Source organism: Leptinotarsa decemlineata, unplaced genomic scaffold, assembly GCF_025532065.1.
Source record: "Leptinotarsa decemlineata unplaced genomic scaffold, Ldec_3_MD MMD2_P_RNA_scaffold_9, whole genome shotgun sequence".
In the NCBI taxonomy this organism is placed as follows: Eukaryota; Metazoa; Arthropoda; class Insecta; order Coleoptera; family Chrysomelidae; genus Leptinotarsa; species Leptinotarsa decemlineata.
The window spans coordinates 14,869,843-14,890,486 of NW_027412536.1; the positions used below are offsets into that span (position 1 = coordinate 14,869,843).

At 34.9% G+C, this 20,644-nt stretch overlaps 2 protein-coding genes across 3 annotated transcripts in view; both read left to right on the forward strand.

Annotated features, from left to right (window-relative positions):
• Positions 1-47: 47 nt before the first annotated feature.
• On the forward strand, positions 48-3,405 carry LOC111502452 (uncharacterized). 2 transcript variants are annotated; one of them, XM_023156536.2, is made up of 3 exons: positions 48-164; positions 870-972; positions 1,028-3,405. In XM_023156536.2, exon 3 carries the CDS (start codon positions 1,130-1,132, stop codon positions 2,576-2,578), a length of 1,449 nt encoding a protein of 482 aa, XP_023012304.1. In that variant the 5' UTR covers positions 48-164; positions 870-972; positions 1,028-1,129; the 3' UTR covers positions 2,579-3,405. The 2 variants fall into 2 exon arrangements, with proteins under 2 accessions (XP_023012304.1, XP_023012303.1); XM_023156535.2 differs by lacking the exon at positions 48-164 and having other exon boundaries at positions 709-972.
• Positions 3,406-7,430: 4,025 nt separating this feature from the next.
• The window catches only part of LOC111502454 (uncharacterized), a 65,276-nt gene continuing 52,062 nt past the window's right edge, over positions 7,431-20,644 (forward strand). Inside the window, exon 1 of the mRNA XM_074170686.1 lies at positions 7,431-7,725. The gene's annotated coding sequence lies outside the window, so the exon portion shown is untranslated. The remainder of the gene's footprint in view (positions 7,726-20,644) is intronic.

A 20,644-nucleotide genomic window follows, 5' to 3' on the forward strand; every position in this document is an offset into this window, starting at 1 on the left:
AATTCATAAAATGTTTTAATTTTAAAATTCAGTAACGTCAAAATTGCTGTCACTATGTCACTGATGCCAACCTTGTTTGCAAGCACACTTTCCATTCCAAAGTCGATTCTATTTGGGAACTGTAATGTACTATTTTACAAAGAAAAACTATAGGTTATAACATTGTGAGTATACAGACAATTATGCATTACAATAGTATAGGAACCCCCTCTAAATAGTAACCCTGGGGACGCCTTAGTCCATTTACTTATCATTTTTGTTATTTAAAAAGAAATGAAATGCTGCGAAGTCCATAAGAAAACACGTGTCGTTCAAAACTAGTGAAATCGAATAATAAGGAATAGTACAATTCGAATGTTATTTCATTTTAGAAATACTTATTTTTCAATATTTCATTTACGTACACTATTTGTAATTAGTATTAGAAATTAGCATACAACGAGGAATTTCATATACAATATAACTATGCAAAAAACGGGAAATTCACAAAAAAACGACGAAATGTCATGCTTTTAGAAATCTTTGTTTTTTCTTAAGTTTTGTACTGCCACCCTGCGTCTATGTTCCTCTAGATCTATTTATTGGTAAGGCGAGTTCTTGAATCCACTATAAAAATTTCAATTGATTGCTTTAAGTATAGAAACGCCCCAATGTTTCGAATGGACCAATAAATGAATCTGTCAGATCTACCGATGAATTAGATTGAGAGCTAGCCTAATGGAGAACTCTCAAAAAACAAGTGTCAAATATGTAAAATATGTCATTTTTTACGAAAGATGAAATTGATAAACAATAATTTAAATATTTAAAACCCAGTAATATCCACCAATGTCAGGATATAAACGAGTCAGTTTTTATGAACTTTGCAGATTGTGCGCCTCTAACATCCAGAAAGAAAAAACACATATTTTCCAGGAGGAAGGAAAAAAAATTCAACTACAGAATAAAATTCAAGTTTGCCTGGCTATTACTGTATCTCAATTCGTTGTGTTGATTTCACGAATAACACTAAATAGTTATATTTTAGGTCAACGAAAATGATTTTTTACCAAAAGTTGTGTGTTCAAAGTGTCTGCGAACTTTGGAAACATGCTTTGATTTTCGTCAAGAATGCGTTAGATCAGAATCAATGCTTTCTGCATATTTCAAGAATTTCAGATACACAGATGATTTCAAGAGATCTGGAAAAGTTTATATAAAAGATATTAAACCACCCCCTCCTGTGGTAATTCAACAGAATCCTGAAATATCAACTTCTGCAAATATAGCAAATACAGTGCCAGTTTCTACTGCTACGAGTGGATCTCAGAATATTATCAGTGTAAATAAGAACCAACAAAATGTTGAACAAGTACCATTTTATACCTTACAGCTTCCTACTATAGTATCTAATCCCAATGTTAATAGAAATCAAAAAGAGTTGATTGACAATAAGACAACACAATTGTCGCAGAATCAGTTTGCATACAACTTAAATTTAATCAATACAGCTAATATAAAAACAAATTTATCTGCACCAAAAAGTGAAATTCTCAGTAACGTTGTTGTGAATTCGAATGGAGAAGTTATAAATATAGCTCACATGGGTGATTTCGAAACTATTCTGAATCAAGGCAGTATTATCAAACCAAAACACAAACCTAATAGGAACTGCAGAGATATACATTCTCTTCACGATAATGTTGTACATATAGATTTGACTGAAGATAATTCTCCTATGTATGAATTAGATGATAATGACCCTAAGTGTAATAAACTTCCACATATAAAAAGTACTCAGACTCAAAACAAATATTCATATTCGGTAAAAGTTGATGATAAGAATCATAATCAAACAGTTATATTTCCCATATCAGAATATAATCAAAGTTTCAATAACTTCACTTCTCCTAATACTATATACACACAATCGAATTTGAATTTAGTAAACTCGACCAACCCCATAGCTGGAACTACCAATGTTATTTGTAATACCTCAACAAATCTGGAAAATACCACATTAAATATGAATGTTTTGAATCCGAATATTCAAGATATCAACCAAGCTGCTTATACCAATGTTATTTCAACTATATCTTCTTCGAATACTAACAGTGAACAAGAAAATTCCAAGGTTGTTGTTCAAGTACCATTGGAAGACAGTAGTAATGTAAATAGTTCACCTAATCTATCGACAACAAGTAATTCAAGTTCGTTGCCCCCTAAAATTCACTCGTGCGAAGTTTGTTCACGGGCTTTCAAAAGAAAGGAGCACTTATATCAACATGTAAAACTGCACACTGGCTTTCGTCCGTATGTCTGTGAACATTGCAATAAAGCCTTTATGAGAAAGGAACATCTAATTCGTCATAGCACGCTACATTCAGGTCAGAAGAACTATACTTGTAATGTTTGTGATAAGAGTTTTTCTAGGAATGATAATCTTCTGAAACACAAAAAAACACATGAAAAACAAGCAAGTTATACTTGTGACATATGTCAGAAACAATTTGTTATGAAACATTATTATAATGCTCATAAATTGACTCATGGGGATAAGTGCTATGTTTCTGCTGTGTGGGGAATGCTTAAAACTTAGTAGAATTGGGTTTAAAGTATGCTGTACCAGATAGCAAATAGAAAGATTTTGACTTATTTGTAATTTTTGTTGAAATAGTTTTCTATCTGGTTGAACATAAGTTTCAAAACATTTATTTATATATTTATTTCATTAGTACAAAGTATTTATTATTTTATTTGAATTTAAAATATGTGCTGAAAAAGTTAGTGATGTATGACTAGTGTAGAAGGCCTTTTGTGTGTTCTACATTGTCAAACACATGTTTTTTAGTATATTATATATCTGTACTACAATTTTCACGGTACGTCTAGACTTTTTCATTGTATGAATAGCTTTAAGTGGTATACCAGAAAAAGCCCAACTAGATCTTCAATTGTTTTACCTTTCAAGTATTGAATTTTAATTATTCAAACCATAAATAATTAAGTAAAAGACACAGTTGTGTAATCTATTTTTCTAATATCAAGCTTCCTCCATTGAATCATTTATTTATTTTCTGGTATACTCTTGGAAAAATTGTTAAAATCTCACACAAATATAAATAGGGTACATTCATTGCTTCAGACAAGAAAATTGTGTAGTCTTTTTTCTTTGGAATTGTGATTTATAATGTACCCACTATTGCATGAATTACATTTTTTGAATATTGTTTTTGAATAGATGTTTTTATTTAAGTGAAACTACTGTTATGGCAACATTATTTTTATGCTTTTTTACTTTTGAGTGAAAACGTATATAAATTATAGATGTCCTATTTTACCAAAAATCTGTATTATGATTATCTAGTCTGAGAAAAATTCTCTTCCAAGTTGTATTTATTTTTAAAATAAAATTGTATTAAATTGTTTTTTCAATTCTATCCCATCAAATACACAGTGCATTCCATTTAAAACGAGCCACCCTGAATAACTTTTGGTACAATGATTTTCAGGAAAAATAAAAAAACACGTCAACAATAGTATACAGGGGGACACAGTTTGACATATTCATATTTGATGTTACTTCCCCTATCACATCCCCGCATGTCACCAATTTTTTAAATGGATCACCCTATTTTGTTTCGCATTAACAGATGCTCCACGATGAGCAAATTTCAACAAAGTGTAAAACATATGGTCTGAAGCTCATGGTTCGGCAGCTACAAATTATCTGAATTGAAAACGAGCCACCCTGAATTACTTTAGGGACAATAATTGTCAGGAAAAATAAAAAAACAGGTTTCGAGGTATTACCTCATCAGTGCATACCTCGAAACAGATCTGTAGGTGATATACTCGACTGATTTCAGCATGGTGCTGGATGAACAAGAAACATCTGCGAAACTAGCCTCTGTGAGGTATCTTGCATAAATGTCTGTTCAATATAATTTCATATCCAGCGTGGTATTAGCCGGGGAAGTAGTTGTTTTTTGCAGGCATTCACCAAAACCTACCGTGTAGGTACGTTGGGAAAGATGAATGTTTCGAAATTCCATTTCGAAATATTTATTTTGTTATACGTATGTATTTCTCCTCGATATAGATTTCAGACTCATTTGATTTCTGTTGAGTATCGGTACATGGGATGTTTCTTTCCCGCTTGGAGCTTTGTTCACGAGAAGGAGCTGTTACTAGTTAACAAAAGGTTTCATACATGCAGTCGAGCCGCGTTGAAATTAATCACCGGAGCGATTTTCTTAGGCGTTTGACAGAGTCTGGCATGACGGCAAAATGATCAACTTTGGCTACACGAAACCAATGGTAAGATTAAGCGAGTCTTTTTAAGCTGACAGGCGATGCCGCTGCAGAGTAGGACAAGAACTTTCAACGATGCGATTACTGGAAGCAGGGATCCCACAAGGTGCAGTCCTTTCGCCACACCTCTTCTCGGTATACACAGCAGACGTGTCCAAGCCGGAGAACAACTTCAACAAGTTAGCGCTCTACGCGAACGACACAGATCTACTGGCGAGATCAACAAGCCTAGCTCTCGTCATTAGATACTTGCAGCAACAGGCAGATAAATTAGAGGAATGGGCCAACCTGTGGAAGATCATGACAAGAGTCAGGCAATACTTTTCACCCGGAGGAGGGTACACCCGGAAAGAAATGACATCTTCAACGGACAAGAGATTCCGTGTACCAACGAAGCTAGATACTTGGGGGTCAACCTAGACAAAGGAAGCTGCTGATGATAAAGACTGTAATACTATCGGTAATCCTGTATGCCTCCACTGCCTGGGGCTAGTGCGCAGCGACATACAGAAGACAGATCCAGTCGTTTATGAACGCGTGCGTAAGGACCGCCGTAAACGCTCCAAGATATGTACCGAATAGGTAAATATCCGGGATCTAGACCTGAATATATACTACGTGGAGGCATACATGAGGAAACACCCAGAGTATGTTCGACAGAATTCGAGCGCACGACAACCCAGCGCTAAGCGACCTACATAACGTACTAAACAGGGATGACCCCAGATTTCGAGAGAGGGATAAACACAGGAGGCCAATGAAACATAACCAAAGACCACCCTCGAGAGTCGCCGCCTGGCGGCTCCGGTAAGTATAGAAATTTCTCAACCAGACTTTAAATTAATGTCATTTTCAGATTCACTGAGAACCATCATCACTTGCTCGCGATTAAAAAGACACTCGTCTCCGGTTAGTTTTTGGGGACCCCATGCAATACTTAATTTAGGAAAGTCATGATAAAACAATTCAACAGATCAGAAAGTTAAAGCACCTATAGAGGCTGACTTTCGACCAAAGAAGGTCAGTTTTTGGGGACCCCATGCAATAATTAATTTAGGAAAGTCATGATAAAACAATTCAACAGATCAGAAAGTAAAAGCACCTAGAGGCTGACTTTCGACCAAAGAAGGTTAGATGTCATCAGTAAGTTGAGGCCCGTTCCGGAGGAGCGGGGGTTGAAAGACGAGATGAGATGTTCTGCACATATTAACCGTGTGGGGAAGATTTCAACTCAGGGCACTCAACCTGGGAGGGGGCATAAGGGTTGAAATTAATCGAGTCCCAAGCACACTGCTGTTTGGTTTCGGATCTCTCCTTGATAATAATGTTTTTAGCATTTCTTGCATCTCATTTTCACCTCTAAAATTTTTAACTTTTCTGACAATGAATGTTTGTTCCTACCCAATTGGTACCTTCAATTCTGTTGCATTGTCTTGCTTTGTATATCCTATTATCATGTACTTCGTCTTTTCCTGGTTGATTTCCATTCTAAATACCTTCGCTTTTTCAGTTATTTTCCTTACGATTCGTGTCAGTTCTTTTTTTAGTTTTTGCTAATATTGTAACGTAATCAACAAATGCAATGAATTGATGCTCATTTTTTTAAATTGTTTCTTCCATCCTCATCTGGCTCCTAAACATTTTCTCTAGAATCAAAATGCGGGATCCCCTAACTGAGTTCCTTTGTTATTTAAAAATCAACTGATCTTGATTCTTCCATCTTATTTCTTGAAGGTCATTCCACTAATAAACTTGTCAGCTTTCAGATACTTTCAGTACTTTCATCGTCTGCTGATCCATTTGCTGTATATCAATTATGTCATATATGCTTGCTTGATATCCACACAAAGCGTTTAAAGTGCGCACTTACATTCATAAAAGGTTGAATATTACTGGAGTTTTTTCCCAACACCAAATTGTTATTTTTAACACCTCGACACCTGTTTCGATCACCAAGTGATCATCTTCAAAGAGGAAGATTAACATTTCTCTTTGAAGAGGAAGATTAATCTTCCTCTTTGAAGATGATCACTTGGTGATCGAAACACGTGTCGAGGTGTTAAAAATAACGATTTGGGTGTTGGGAAAAAACTCCAGTAATATTCATTACTACACCAAAGGTTCCAAACAGTGCATCATAAGTTCATAAAAGGTTGCTTGAATTTCTTTCAATGAAAATATCTGCTATATCGCTGATCGGTTTCGCTCTAAACCTGCTCCGTATTCTCCGGTTGTATTTTTCTTATACTTGCAAAGGGTGCTTCGTAAGCATTGTATCAGTACTTTGAAGCATGTTTCTAACAATGCAATGCCTCTATAATTTTCACAGACTTTTGTTTGTCTCATTTTTTATGGGAGATATTGTCGCCATTTTCAAGTCTTCCGGAATATATTTCTCAGCTGCACTCTTCCACTTTCCATAATAATTTTATGTACCTACATTTTTTTCCTTGTCCATGAATATTTTCATTGCCTCAGTCCTGGTATTATATCTGAACATTTTTGCATCCTCATGAGTTGATTTTCATGTTATTCCATTTCTTCTCTGTTATATTTACTATCAATGTTCCTCTTTTGCGATTCTTTTTATCTCTCTGTATCTTCCCTACCATTTTGTTCATATCATCATTGTTTGGTTGATCTGTTTCAATAAATTTTCATTTTCCATTTTTTTCCCTTTATCTATTCTATTATTCAGCTCTACCAAACTTCAATTTCTAACCTTGTCGCTCCTTTAATTTTCTCTGCCAGTTACACATAGTTTTCTGAAATGTATCTTCTACTCTGTTTCCTCCACTACGCTCAACTTCTGTCTCAGGCTCATGTTTTCATTTTTCAGCTTTTCATTCTCTCATTTCTTTTCTATATTGTCTTTGTTCATCTGTCATTTTTTGAAGGTAGGTAGGTATGATGTTATTTTGCTCCAATATTTTATATTAGATTATCTAACAATAATTTAAAAAATTATTCGTATTTTTATTCAAAACTGGAATGATTTACAATACTACTTGCCATTTCCCTACATGAATTCCAGCTCGTCACAAATTACCCCTTTCAGCCTCGGAGGGCAAGGAGAAGGGGTTTAAGTTGCCAAGTCATAATTTGAAATTCACTTCAAGGGGTCATTGTAGAACATGCAACACCCCACACCATCGATTGTCACGAATTTCTCTACCGTAACCGCAGCCGTCTGTTTATTCTTGCTTGACCACTGTGATTGAATAGATCAGCGCGTGAAAAGTATTATAAGTGTAATTTAGGAAAAAAAGCGTGCGAGTGTAAATATTTACTTAATATATATTTACGAATGGACAATACAAATGCATGATAATTTTTTGGAAGTGGTTTTAATTGGCCGGTGTCGTGTTTTTGAAGTTATTGAAAAGTGAGAGCAATACAAAAATACTTTTTCCGCTGTTGTTGGAGAGTAATGTAAGTTCTTTCAATTCAAACGGATATATATATATATATAGGAATGTTTTGTCTTTATCAATTTCTACCACACTATTTTTCTATATAAGCAAATATACAGCGTATTGCGAAAGTAACGCATATAATTCATAATTCCGAAACCTGAGACAGGTCGATTGTATTTTCCAACAATATAATCGTACTTATTATTTGAACCTTCTTCTCACTAATCCCCAAACATCCAATTTTTTTTATTCAAATGGAAATCAAATTTTTTGTTAGGCTCATTTGAACATCATGGATATCTCTATAAAAATGAAGAATAATTAAAATATCATAATGATGTATATGTCACCAATACTGTTTTTCATATCATTTAACATTTTGTAGTACCAATATACCAATACTTGCGTGAAGTTAGCGTCGGACGCCAGCGTCCAAATCTAGCGCCCGCCCCCCACTCCTGAGTCCGATTTACACCACACAACTAGTAGAATGTTGATTCATAAAGATCGCTTATTTGGCAACCAATAATTTAACATGATTATTTCCTCTTAGAATCGACTTCAAACTTGAAAATATCATTATACTGCATGCAGCTTTCATAATCTGTATTATAATGACGAGGAAACATTGACGTGAATGTGATAGATATAAAACACTTTTGGGTCACAACTGGTGGAATTTATGACCAAGTGAAAAATTCATCAGAAGAATGATTCATTGAATGGGTAATTTTCAGAAAAAGTGTCATAGAAAAATGAACTCCCATCACTTGAGTGAAATAGTTCGCTTTCCAAACTGTGAATTGTCATCAATTATGTCCGAGTGATAACTGTTATCAGAGAAATGATATACTGAACACTGAATTTTCAGTCCTTCAAAATAGTGGGGTCATAAAAAAAATACCCCTTCCACATTAGATGTTTAATTTTTGCCTTCTTAAACTGGCTTGTGTCCCCGAATACGACTCAATGAAAAAATGTTAATGAAGAGATGGCATACTGGACTCTGAATTTCCAGCCCTCCAAAATACCGGGAACCAACAAAAAAAAACACCCCTTCCACATTAGATGTTTATTTTTCCCTCTTAAACTGGCTCGTGTCCCCGAACTAACTGGAAAATGTTAATGAAGAGATGACGTACTGAACTCAGAATTTTCAGCCGTCCAAAATACCGGGAACATAAAAAAAATCACCCCTTCCACCTTAGACGTTTAATTTTTTTCTTCTCAAACTGGCTTGTGTCCCCGAATACGACTACCTGGAAAATGTTGATAAAGATATGATATACTGAACTATGAATTTCCAGCCGTCCAAAATACCGGGAACATACAAAAAAACCACCCCTTCCACTTTAGATGTTTAATTTTTTCCTTCTCAAACTGTCTTGGGTCCCCGAATACAACTACCTGGAAAATGTTGATGAAGATATGATATACTGAACTCTGAATTTTCAGCCCTCCAAAATACCGGGAACATACAAAAAAACCACCCCTTCCACATAAGATGTTTAATTTTTTCCTTCTCAAACTGGCTTTTGTCCCCGAATACGACTAACTGAAAAATGTTGATGAAGATATGATATACTGAACTCTGAATTTTCAGCCCTCCAAAATACCGGGAACATACAAAAAAACCACCCTTTCCACATAAGATGTTTAATTTTTTCCTTCCCAAACTGGCTTGTGTCCCCGAATACGACTACCTGGAAAATGTTGATGAAGATATGATATACTGAACTATGAATTTTTAGCCCACCAAAATACCGGGAACATACAAAAAAAACCACCCCTTCAACATTAGACGTTTAATTTTTTCCTTCTCAAACTGGCTTGTGTCCCCGAATACGACTACCTGGAAAATGTTGATAAAGATATGATATACTGAACTATGAATTTACAGCCGTCCAAAATACCGGGAACATACAAAAAAAACACCCCTTCCACATAAGATGTTTAATTTTTTCCTTCTCAAACTGACTTTTGTCCCCGAATACGACTAACTGAAAAATGTTGATGAAGATATGATATACTGAACTATGAATTTCCAGCCGTCCAAAATACCGGAACATACAAAAAAACCACCCCTTCCACTTTAGATGTTTAATTTTTTCCTTCCCAAACTGTTTTGTGTCCCCGAATACGACTACCTGGAAAATGTTGATGAAGATATGATATACTGAACTATGAATTTACAGCCGTCCAAAATACCGGGAACATAGAAAAAAACCACCCCTTCCATATAAGATCTTTAATTTTTTCCTTCTCAAACTGGCTTGTGTCCCCAAATACGACCAACTGAAAAATGTTGATGAAAATATAATATACTGAACTCTGAATTTTCAGCCCTCCAAAATACCGGGAACATACAAAAAATTACCCCTTCCATATAAGATGTTTAATTTTTTCCTTCTCAAACTGGCTTTTGTCCCCGAATACGAATAACTGGAAAATGTTGATGAAGATATGATATACTGAACTTTGAATTTTCAGCCCACCAAAATACCGGGAATATACAAAAAAAAACCACCCCTTCAACATTAGACGTTTAATTTTTTCCTTCTCAAACTGGCTTGTGTCCCCGAATACGACTACCTGGAAAATGTTGATAAAGATATGAGATACTGAACTATGTATTTACAGCCGTCCGAAATACCGGGAACATACAAAAAAAACACCCCTTCAACATTAGACGTTTAATTTTTTCCTTCTCAAACTGGCTTGTGTCCCCGAATACGACTACCTGGAAAATATTGATGAAGATATGATATACTGAACTATGAATTTACAGCCGTCCAAAATACCGGGAACATACAAAAAACTACCCCTTCCACTTTAGATGTTTAATTTTTTCCTACCCAAACTGTCTTGTGTCCCCGAATACGACTACCTGGAAAATGTTGATGAAGATATGATATACTGAACTATGAATTTTCAGCCGTCCAAAATACCGGGAACATACAAAAAAACTACCCCTTCCACTTTAGATGTTTAATTTTTTCCTTCTCAAACTGGCTTGTGTCCCCGAATACGACTACCTGAAAAATGTTGATGAAGATATGATATACTGAACTATGAATTTACAGCCGTCCAAAATACCGGGAACATACAAAAAAACTACCCCTTCCACTTTAGATGTTTAATTTTTTCCTTCCCGAACTGTCTTGTGTCCCCGAATACGACTACCTGGAAAATGTTGATGAAGATATGATATACTGAACTATGAATTTACAGCCGTCCAAAATACCGGGAACATACAAAAAAACTACCCCTTCCACTTTAGATGTTTAATTTTTTCCTTCTCAAACTGTCTTGTGTCCCCGAATACGACTACCTGGAAAATGTTGATAAAGATATGATATACTGAACTATGAATTAACAGCCGTCCAAAATACCGGGAACATACAAAAAAACCACCCCTTCAACATTAGACGTTTAATTTTTTCCTTCTCAAACTGGCTTGTGTCCCCGAATACGACTAACTGGAAAATGTTGATGAAGATATGATATACTGAACTATGAATTTACAGCCGTCCAAAATACCGGGAACATACAAAAAACTACCCCTTCCACTTTAGATGTTTAATTTTTTCCTACCCAAACTGTCTTGTGTCCCCGAATACGACTACCTGGAAAATGTTGATGAAGATATGATATACTGAACTATGAATTTTCAGCCGTTCAAAATACCGGGAACATACAAAAAAACTACCCCTTCCACTTTAGATGTTTAATTTTTTCCTTCTCAAACTGGCTTGTGTCCCCGAATACGACTACCTGAAAAATGTTGATGAAGATATGATATACTGAACTATGAATTTACAGCCGTCCAAAATACCGGGAACATACAAAAAAACTACCCCTTCCACTTTAGATGTTTAATTTTTTCCTTCCCGAACTGTCTTGTGTCCCCGAATACGACTACCTGGAAAATGTTGATGAAGATATGATATACTGAACTATGAATTTACAGCCGTCCAAAATACCGGGAACATACAAAAAAACTACCCCTTCCACTTTAGATGTTTAATTTTTTCCTTCTCAAACTGTCTTGTGTCCCCGAATACGACTACCTGGAAAATGTTGATAAAGATATGATATACTGAACTATGAATTAACAGCCGTCCAAAATACCGGGAACATACAAAAAAACCACCCCTTCAACATTAGACGTTTAATTTTTTCCTTCTCAAACTGGCTTGTGTCCCCGAATACGACTAACTGGAAAATGTTGATGAAAATATGATAAGATACAGTTTTGAACAGAGATTGCGCAGATTATAGTGATTGTATAGTTTATTTCTGAGTTAAATCTATTCACTCCACTCCTCTTCAATTCACATTTCATCATTCTTTTCTGCAGACATACATAAAGGACAACATTCATCAAACTCATAGTATAATCGGAAACATTTCGGTTCTAAAACCCTATTACACGTTTTGCATTGAAAGCATTTTTCTGTTTCATCCACGTATCGACCACATATCAAACAATACGGAATCATTTTTTCTGATTTCGTCAATAGGTATTTTTTAAGTTCTAAACGGTAATGATCGGGGTCAAAACTTCTTTCTAACTCAATCTTATTGAGAATACAATTGATGAAGTGCAAAATAAATATTCCACAATTGTAAGAGTCGGATTGTTTGGGATGACTTTCGTTTTTTATTTCGAATTCAGTCAAGTTGTAAGGATTTATTACATGACCATTTAACATGGTAATGAATTTCCTGAATTTCTCGAACATATTGTACTGATCTGTTTTCGTTGCTCCGTTTGGATCGATGTAAGAGAATGTATTATCTGTGAAATTGACGACCATAAGCGTAAAGTGTCTGTTATGCAAGATAGGTATCAGATTAATTTTTCCATGAAGGTCTTTGAAAATATCATCTCCGAAAAACTCTGTATCTAGTGAGTTGAGTTTGAAAAACATTAGTTCTGTTTTATATATGTTCCATATTTTTACATTATGATTTTGGGAATCAGCTTGCAAAAGATCAGCGATTATGAAGAAGACAGTGTTGGAAATATACGAAAATTTGTCCAAAGTAGAATAATCTTCAATTGTTAAATCATAAGTACACTTATACCGCGCAACAACATAATTGCCCAAATAAATATTAGACCTGTAATAGTCAATTTTTTTCATGAGATCATTTGATTTGATATCCTGATGCTCTAATTTAAAATACGACTTCACATTGAAATTACTGGTGCAAATAGGGCAATAATATATAACCCCTGGAGTATCTAAAGGCTCACTGAAAGTGAATTGACTTGTATCGCACTTCAAATGAATCCATCTTCTACAAAGATCACAGTTTACCCAATTCATATTTTCTGCACCTTCGAATTTACCACATATTGGGCACAAGTTAGAAACATTCGATGAAAATTGTAATAGTAAGAGTTGTAAATCGTTACAATATTTCTTTATATCAAAAGGTTCAGAGAGTAGCTGGCTACTAAAAATTCTAGAAGTGAGTATATCCAAAGTGTATAAAGGTAGAATATTTGCTTCAAAAGTCATTTGTACCGACTGACACTTTGAACTGATGATCTTCCAATCTTTCTCTTCGATTTTTTTATATGTAGCTCTTTTCTCGTTGTAGAGTTGCAAGAATCTGATGAAGTTTTTGAGGAACTCCTCATTTTCTATGTTTGTATTACCATATGGATTGAATATTTCCAAAGATTTATCAACAAAATTTATTTTGACTAAAAGCCACTTCTCTTCGTGTAGGTGAAAAGGAATTAATGTAGTTTTTTTAAAGGGGGATATTTTACCGAAAACGAGTCTTTTTTCTAAATCGAAAAAAGTATTTGTAGCTATCCATAGCTTTGGGACATGCTATTGGCATTCAATTTGTTGAAATCCTAAGAAGTTACAAATTTATCACCTGTAACATAATCATAATGACCGATATAATATAACCAGTTTCGGAATTTTTTATAATACGTAACATCGTTCACCAGGCCGTTTTCCAAAATATTCAATATGATTTTTTGTTCTTTCGAAGAATTCAGCAAAACCGATTCTACAGATTTATACTTAGGCAAATCTTTCAGATATTTTCCGGAGAAATATGTAAATTTTGATTTACGCTTTCTATTTCATTTTTCTTCAGCTTTTGTAACACTTTCATCTGAATTCTCATCTGATAAATATAATTCCTTCGGAACTGTAGATAAGCTATGCTTTGATATGCCTAAATCAATTTCATTATAAATTTTCATTACGTGTCCTCTAACTTTTCTTATGAATGTTGTCGGTTTTAGATCCCTTGATCCATTCAGAATGTCGGTTTTGAGAAAACCAAACCATCTCTCAATCAGAGCATTACTCAGTCTACTTTTTGTGATGACTACCGACCACAGTGGAAACAATCCCATATATATTTCCAACACAGCTTCTATTAAAGAAGGAAAGAAAAACTCGTTTCTCTCACCTCCTTTCTTTTCTAATACTTTATTATGTTTATATATATATCTGAAAAAAACTTATAAAACGGAGAATTGGTACGCAAACTTCTTCTCTTCAAAATATTATCGTGATCATCGCCTATTTCTGAAATCACTTGCTTCTCTGTAAAACTCGAAAGATTCAATTTCAACAGAGCGTTTTCAACACTATCATTTCGGAATTCCGAAGTAAGAATTATTGTTACATTTTTGAACCAATCTGCAGCCTCTTCTAAATTATTTAAATTGAAAGCTACTGCAAATATTGTTTTAATGCATCTTTTTATTTTTTTGTCTTCAACAGTTTTGGTGTGGTCTTCAATTAACTGAACCAAATTTTTCATGAAATGACCACAACATAAAAATAAAACAATTTTTTTCTTTGGAATATTTGACTTTTTTTTTGCAAATGTTCAAAACAATATTGCAAATATTTTTCAAGATCTATATTATTAAATGCCTTAGATGCTACGTTCAAACTTGCAAAACTAAAGTCACTCACGAAAATTTTAAATACAGGCCACGACTTCTGTTCTTCGCAAAATTTTTTAAATTTATAAAATAAATCAAATATAGCCAGAGTGTCGTGTTCACACGAAATCATCTCCATTAAGGGCAAAGTCTTCTTTCGGGTAAAGTAAGAACACCAGCGTAATAAAGAATTCTCTTTTCGTCTTTTCCTGTATTACAAACAACTGCGCCTGTAGCATCAAAATGCAAAACTTTAACCGAAGAAGTTTTCGCAACTTCTAACTGTTCGGTACTGAATATTTTCACATTTAGTGGCGAACAAACTTGTCGTATAAATGTAGGGTGATCTTTTTTGTACAAAAACATGTCGACCATGGAGTCTTCATGTCGTTTCAAAGCATTTTTTGCCTGGCTGCGGAGTTTTCTTAGCATCTCTTCCGATTTTATATCTTGTAAGTGGCCTCTCTTGATAGCAGCTTTATCCGCTTTTAAAATGCTTTTTTTTCTATATTCCGAAGGTTTCATATTTTTCAACACATTTTTTTTATGTCTCTTTCCATACCTCTCACTTGGTCGGTTATTTTGTAAAGATGACAGTAATCGCGAGACGTGGAATAAACCCGCACCATTTTGCCATATCGTGAATCAATGGAAATATAGATTTTGAAGTTTTTACATTTTCTATAATTATTTCGGCAATAGGCTAGGAGTATTATGTTGTTTTTTAAATATTTTAGTCTGTAGAATGCAACTGAACAACTATTATTTACGAACTTTTTTATATTATTTCGAAAGAAAAATGGATAATATTTATTTGACAACTTCTCGTCAACAGTTATTGTATTCCACTCTTTTTCACTAATGTGAAATTTGCCTTCTAGAAATGTACATTTTGAATAATCCGTTCTTTTAATTTTCAGATGTTGGGAAGGATCAATATTTTTGCTTCTAATTGGAAGTACTTGGCGTTTAGATAATGCTTCATGGAATATTGTAGCATTAGGAATTGAAATTGATGAATCTGTTATACTGTTATTTATAACCGACTTTGACGAGTCAGAGAAGATGACGTCTGAATCGATTAAAGAGCTTCCATATATACATTCATCTTTTTTTTTCGTGAAACCATTCAACATCAACTCTTCATTTCCTTGACTCTGCATCATATTCTTGGAATGAATATCTTTATTGGCAATATCTAAAAAGTCGGAGTCTGCACTCATGGCGGATGAATTGAATTCGTCAACCTTAATTTTAGCATCATCTTTTTTTTTGAAACTCTCTGGCAATGTGTTGAATATTTCGCATATTCCCCTCTCAAGTTACTTAATAGTTTTGCATCGGAAAGAGCACTAACTTTGGAGTTTGAGAAATTTCCGGAATAAATGGTGACAAGTTCATCATCAGATTTATTTAAGAATGTTTCTTGTTCGTCGTGGAGAAAAACTTTAACCAACTCAGATTCTTTCTGTAGGTTGAATTCATATATCGGGTTGTCGTATAAGTGACAAGAATTCAAACCTTCCTTAAACTGATTTTCACTTTCAATCAACTGAGCAGAATATTCTTTAAGCGATTTGCTTTTATTTGCTTCGATACCATCCACATCCAAAGAAGATTTTTTTATGTTTGTTTTTTTTTCGAACATTGTTTTTATATTACCAGAATTTCGTTGAATCGTCTGATATATCCATCTCTTTTTATTTTTCTGTTGATGAGTTGATGTTTATTGTGAACATGCGCAACTAAATGCTCATAAAATACATCATTGTAATCAATTACGACTAGTTCATCGTAAGTAATATTACTAGCAAAATATTTTATTCGATTAACAAGATTTTCGATTTTGTCTCCCATGTTCCTCTTAATCGTATATATATTCGTAACGTAATGAAATAATTTCCCCCAAGAAAATAAAACTAAATCTCGACGGTTTTACACCACAAAATAATAAAATAAAAGAAATAATAATTGGAAATAACTAATGAAATCAATCAACTCAACATTAATTTAAAACGACAAAGGGATATTTTCACAACCAATGCGTAAAATAAATAAAATCAATTCACTACTACTCCTAAATATTTCAACTTTGGTCGCCGCCAAATAGGTACTAGTCAAGAGCATAAAAGCAAATCATGCAGCAGAACTGTCATTGCGCGTTAAAACAATATTTACTAAGGTGCGTTCGGTCGAAGTGAGATTACATTGAAATATATATAACTCAGTAATTACGCTACATATCAAAATGTTTTTTTGTTGAAATGTAGAAAATTGTATTGCCTTTCAATTATGTCTCTTGAGTTTTTCTCACAATATTACGATTCTCATGTAAATGACAAAATAAAAAAATATTCTTGATAATTTTACTGTTGAACGATTCCAAATAGTAACATTTTTTATAATGTAGGCAAAAAATATGTGTGAAAAATATTTTCATTCTTTTCAAATCATGACTTCACCAGAATTTTTCAGAGTTTTTAGTTTACAGAGAAAAAAATATTCTGCTGACGTAAGATTTTTTTCTATGACACCATCATTTTGGAGAACTGAAAATTCGGAGGTCAGTATATCATCTCTTCATTAACATTTTCCAGTTAGTCGTATTCGGGGACACAAGCCAGTTTGAGAAGGAAAAAATTAAACATCTAAAGTGGAAGGGGTGGTTTTTTTGTATGTTCCCGGTATTTTGGACGGCTGGAAATTCATAGTTCAGTATATCATATCTTCATCAACATTTTCCAGGTAGTCGTATTCGGGGACACAAAACAGTTTAGGAAGGAAAAAATTAAACATCTAAAGTGGAAGGGGTGGTTTTTTGTATGTTCCCGGTATTTTGGACGGCTGGAAATTCATAGTTCAGTATATCATATCTTCATCAACATTTTCCAGGTAGTCGCATTCGGGGACACAAGCCAGTTTGAGAAGGAAAAAATTAAACATCTAAAGTGGAAGGGGTGGTTTTTTTGTATGTTCCCGGTATTTTGGTGGGCTGAAAATTCAGAGTTCAGTATATCATATCTTCATCAACATTTTCCAGTTAGTCGTATTCGGGTACACAAGCCAGTTTGAGAAGGAAAAAATTAAACGTCTAATGTTGAAGGGGTGGTTTTTTGTATGTTCCCGGTATTTTGGACGGCTGTAAATTCATAGTTCAGTATATCATATCTTCATCAACATTTTCCAGGTAGTCGTATTCGGGGACACAAAACAGTTTGGTAAGGAAAAAATTAAACATCTTATGTGGAAAGGGTGTTTTTTTTATATGTTCCCGGTATTTTGGAGGGCTGAAAATTCAGAGTTCAGTATATCATATCTTCATCAACATTTTTCAGTTAGTCGTATTCGGGGACAAAAGCCAGTTTGAGAAGGAAAAAATTAAACATCTTATGTGGAAGGGGTGGTTTTTTTGTATGTTCCCGATATTATGGACGGCTGTAAATTCATAGTTCGGTATATCATATCTTTATCAACATTTTTCAGTTAGTCGTATTCGGGGACAAAAGCCAGTTTGAGAAGGAAAAAATTAAACATCTTATGTGGAAGGGGTGGTTTTTTTGTATGTTCCCGATATTATGGACGACTGTAAATTCATAGTTCGGTATATCATATCTTTATCAACATTTTCCAGGTAGTCGTATTCGGGGACACAAGACAGTTTGAGAAGGAAAAAATTAAACATCTAAAGTGGAAGGGGTGGTTTTTTTGTATATTCCCGGTATTTTGGACGGCTGGAAATTCATAGTTCAGTATATCATATCTTCATCAATATTTTCCAGGTAGTCGTATTCGGGGACACAAGCCAGTTTGAGAAGAAAAAAATTAAACGTCTAAGGTGGAAGGGGTGATTTTTTTTATGTTCCCGGTATTTTGGACGGCTGAAAATTCTGAGTTCAGTACGTCATCTCTTCATTAACATTTTCCAGTTAGTTCGGGGACACGAGCCAGTTTAAGAGGGAAAAATAAACATCTAATGTGGAAGGGGTGTTTTTTTTTGTTGGTTCCCGGTATTTTGGAGGGCTGGAAATTCAGAGTCCAGTATGCCATCTCTTCATTAACATTTTTCATTGAGTCGTATTCGGGGACACAAGCCAGTTTAAGAAGGAAAAAATTAAACATCTAATGTGGAAGGGGTATTTTTTTTATGACCCCACTATTTTGAAGGACTGAAAATTCAGTGTTCAGTATATAATTTCTCTGATAACAGTTTTCACTCGGACATAATTGATGACAATTCACAGTTTGGAAAGCGAACTATTCCACTCAAGTGATGGGAGTTCATTTTTCTATGACACTTTTTCTGAAAATTACCCATTCAATGAATCATTCTTCTGATGAATTTTTCACTTGGTCATAAATTCCACCAGTTGTGACCCAAAAGTGTTTTATATCTATCACATTCACGTCAATGTTTCCTCGTCATTATAATACAGATTATGAAAGCTGCATGCAGTATAATGATATTTTCAAGTTTGAAGTCGATTCTAAGAGGAAATAATCATGTTAAAAATATTGGTTGCCAAATAAGCGATCTTTATGAATCAACATTCTACTAGTTGTGTGGTGTAAATCGGACTCAGGAGTGGGGGGCGGGCGCTAGATTTGGACGCTGGCGTCCGACGCTAACTTCACGCAAGTTATACCAATTGGCATCAGTTTAAACTGTAAATTTTGTGATCAAAGGAAATAAGCTATTTCGAAGAAAAATGCCTTTAAGCGCTCTTGACTTGTGGAGTAAGCTGGTGAATGCGTGACCAGAGGGTTACGAAAAGTGTGATCTGGCGAGGCGAACGGGAGTTGAGAGGGAGTTGTAAGTTAGTGAAGATATAAAGAGAGAGAGAGCAACAACCAACCTAGCTAATGCCGCACAGAGAGTTGAAGTGAAACCTTCAGACAGTTGTGCAACGTCTTCGATTTGAAAGATGACAAGCAGAAATTAATTTCATTTGGTCGATACGACCAACCGATAGACCGGTTTCGGGGTACTCGCCCCATCATCAGTACCGGGCATGGTATCTTCAGAACGATGTGAACCGTCTGAGTATCACGACCAAACCTGCACGTCGTCTTGAGATAGGATAAAAATCATAAGAAATAAAAATGAATTCAAAAAGCAAATTGAAAACTGGTTGAGAAACTGTAATGATGATATATCACGTGAAACCATCAACTAGTAAAATTAGAACACCACTATACTTGCCTCTTAACTCGCCAATTATTTTCAAAACTGACAACTTGAAATTTTCAGCACAATGTTATTTGTCTATTTTCTTTTTTTTCTTTCTCTATTCAACTGTCTATGGATGAGTTGATTCAATATTACACTTTGTTTTATGTTTACATCACCAAGAATGAATTGAATTAATTTTGTATATTCAATTCCATTCAATTCAATAGGTTGGCTATACCACACACAAGATACTCTTTTGATGTTTCTTCCGTGGTACCTTGTTTATTTTTTTTCTCAGTAATGTATATATCAGTAATAGGTTACTTGAAATTATCAAAGCGCCTGACGTTCGCTTTTCTCAGGTCGAGTGGGCTGAAGTCGGAAACTGAGGGGTTCATCATGGCTTGCCAGGATGGTGTCTTCAACACCTTAGTCTACCGCAGTCGCGTGATGGGTATAGAGGTTCCTGACACAAGGTGCAGGGCCTGCCGCGAGGCGCCCGAGACCCTAATGCACTTGCTATCAGCATGTCCAGCATATGCGGTCTCGGCCTATATCCATCGACATAACGCGGCCCTAAGAGTGCTATATTACCATCTACGGCACTCTTACGGTATTGACGAGACACCGGTGTTGCCCTACGCTCCGGGGGATATTGAATCCGTTGTGGGGAACGAGAAGTGCCGAATTTATTGGAACTATTCGTTCCCCACCTCTTCGAACTCCGCAGACTCTATCCAGATCACTCTGTCAAGATGGTTGTTCTGATTATTGGAGTCCTTGGTGGAATGATGTCTTCTCTACTCTCGAATCTCAAAATCATACCGGCTT

What these genes read in the sequence shown, in the direction of transcription:
- LOC111502452 (XM_023156535.2), top strand. Translation starts at nt 829, where the DNA reads ATGTCAGGATATAAACGAGTCAGTTTTTATGAACTTTGCAGATTGTGC. An exon ending in AAGTTTGCCTGGCTATTACT is followed by an intron (nt 973 to 1,027) that starts GTATCTCAATTC and finishes GTTATATTTTAG; the next exon opens with GTCAACGAAAATGATTTTTT.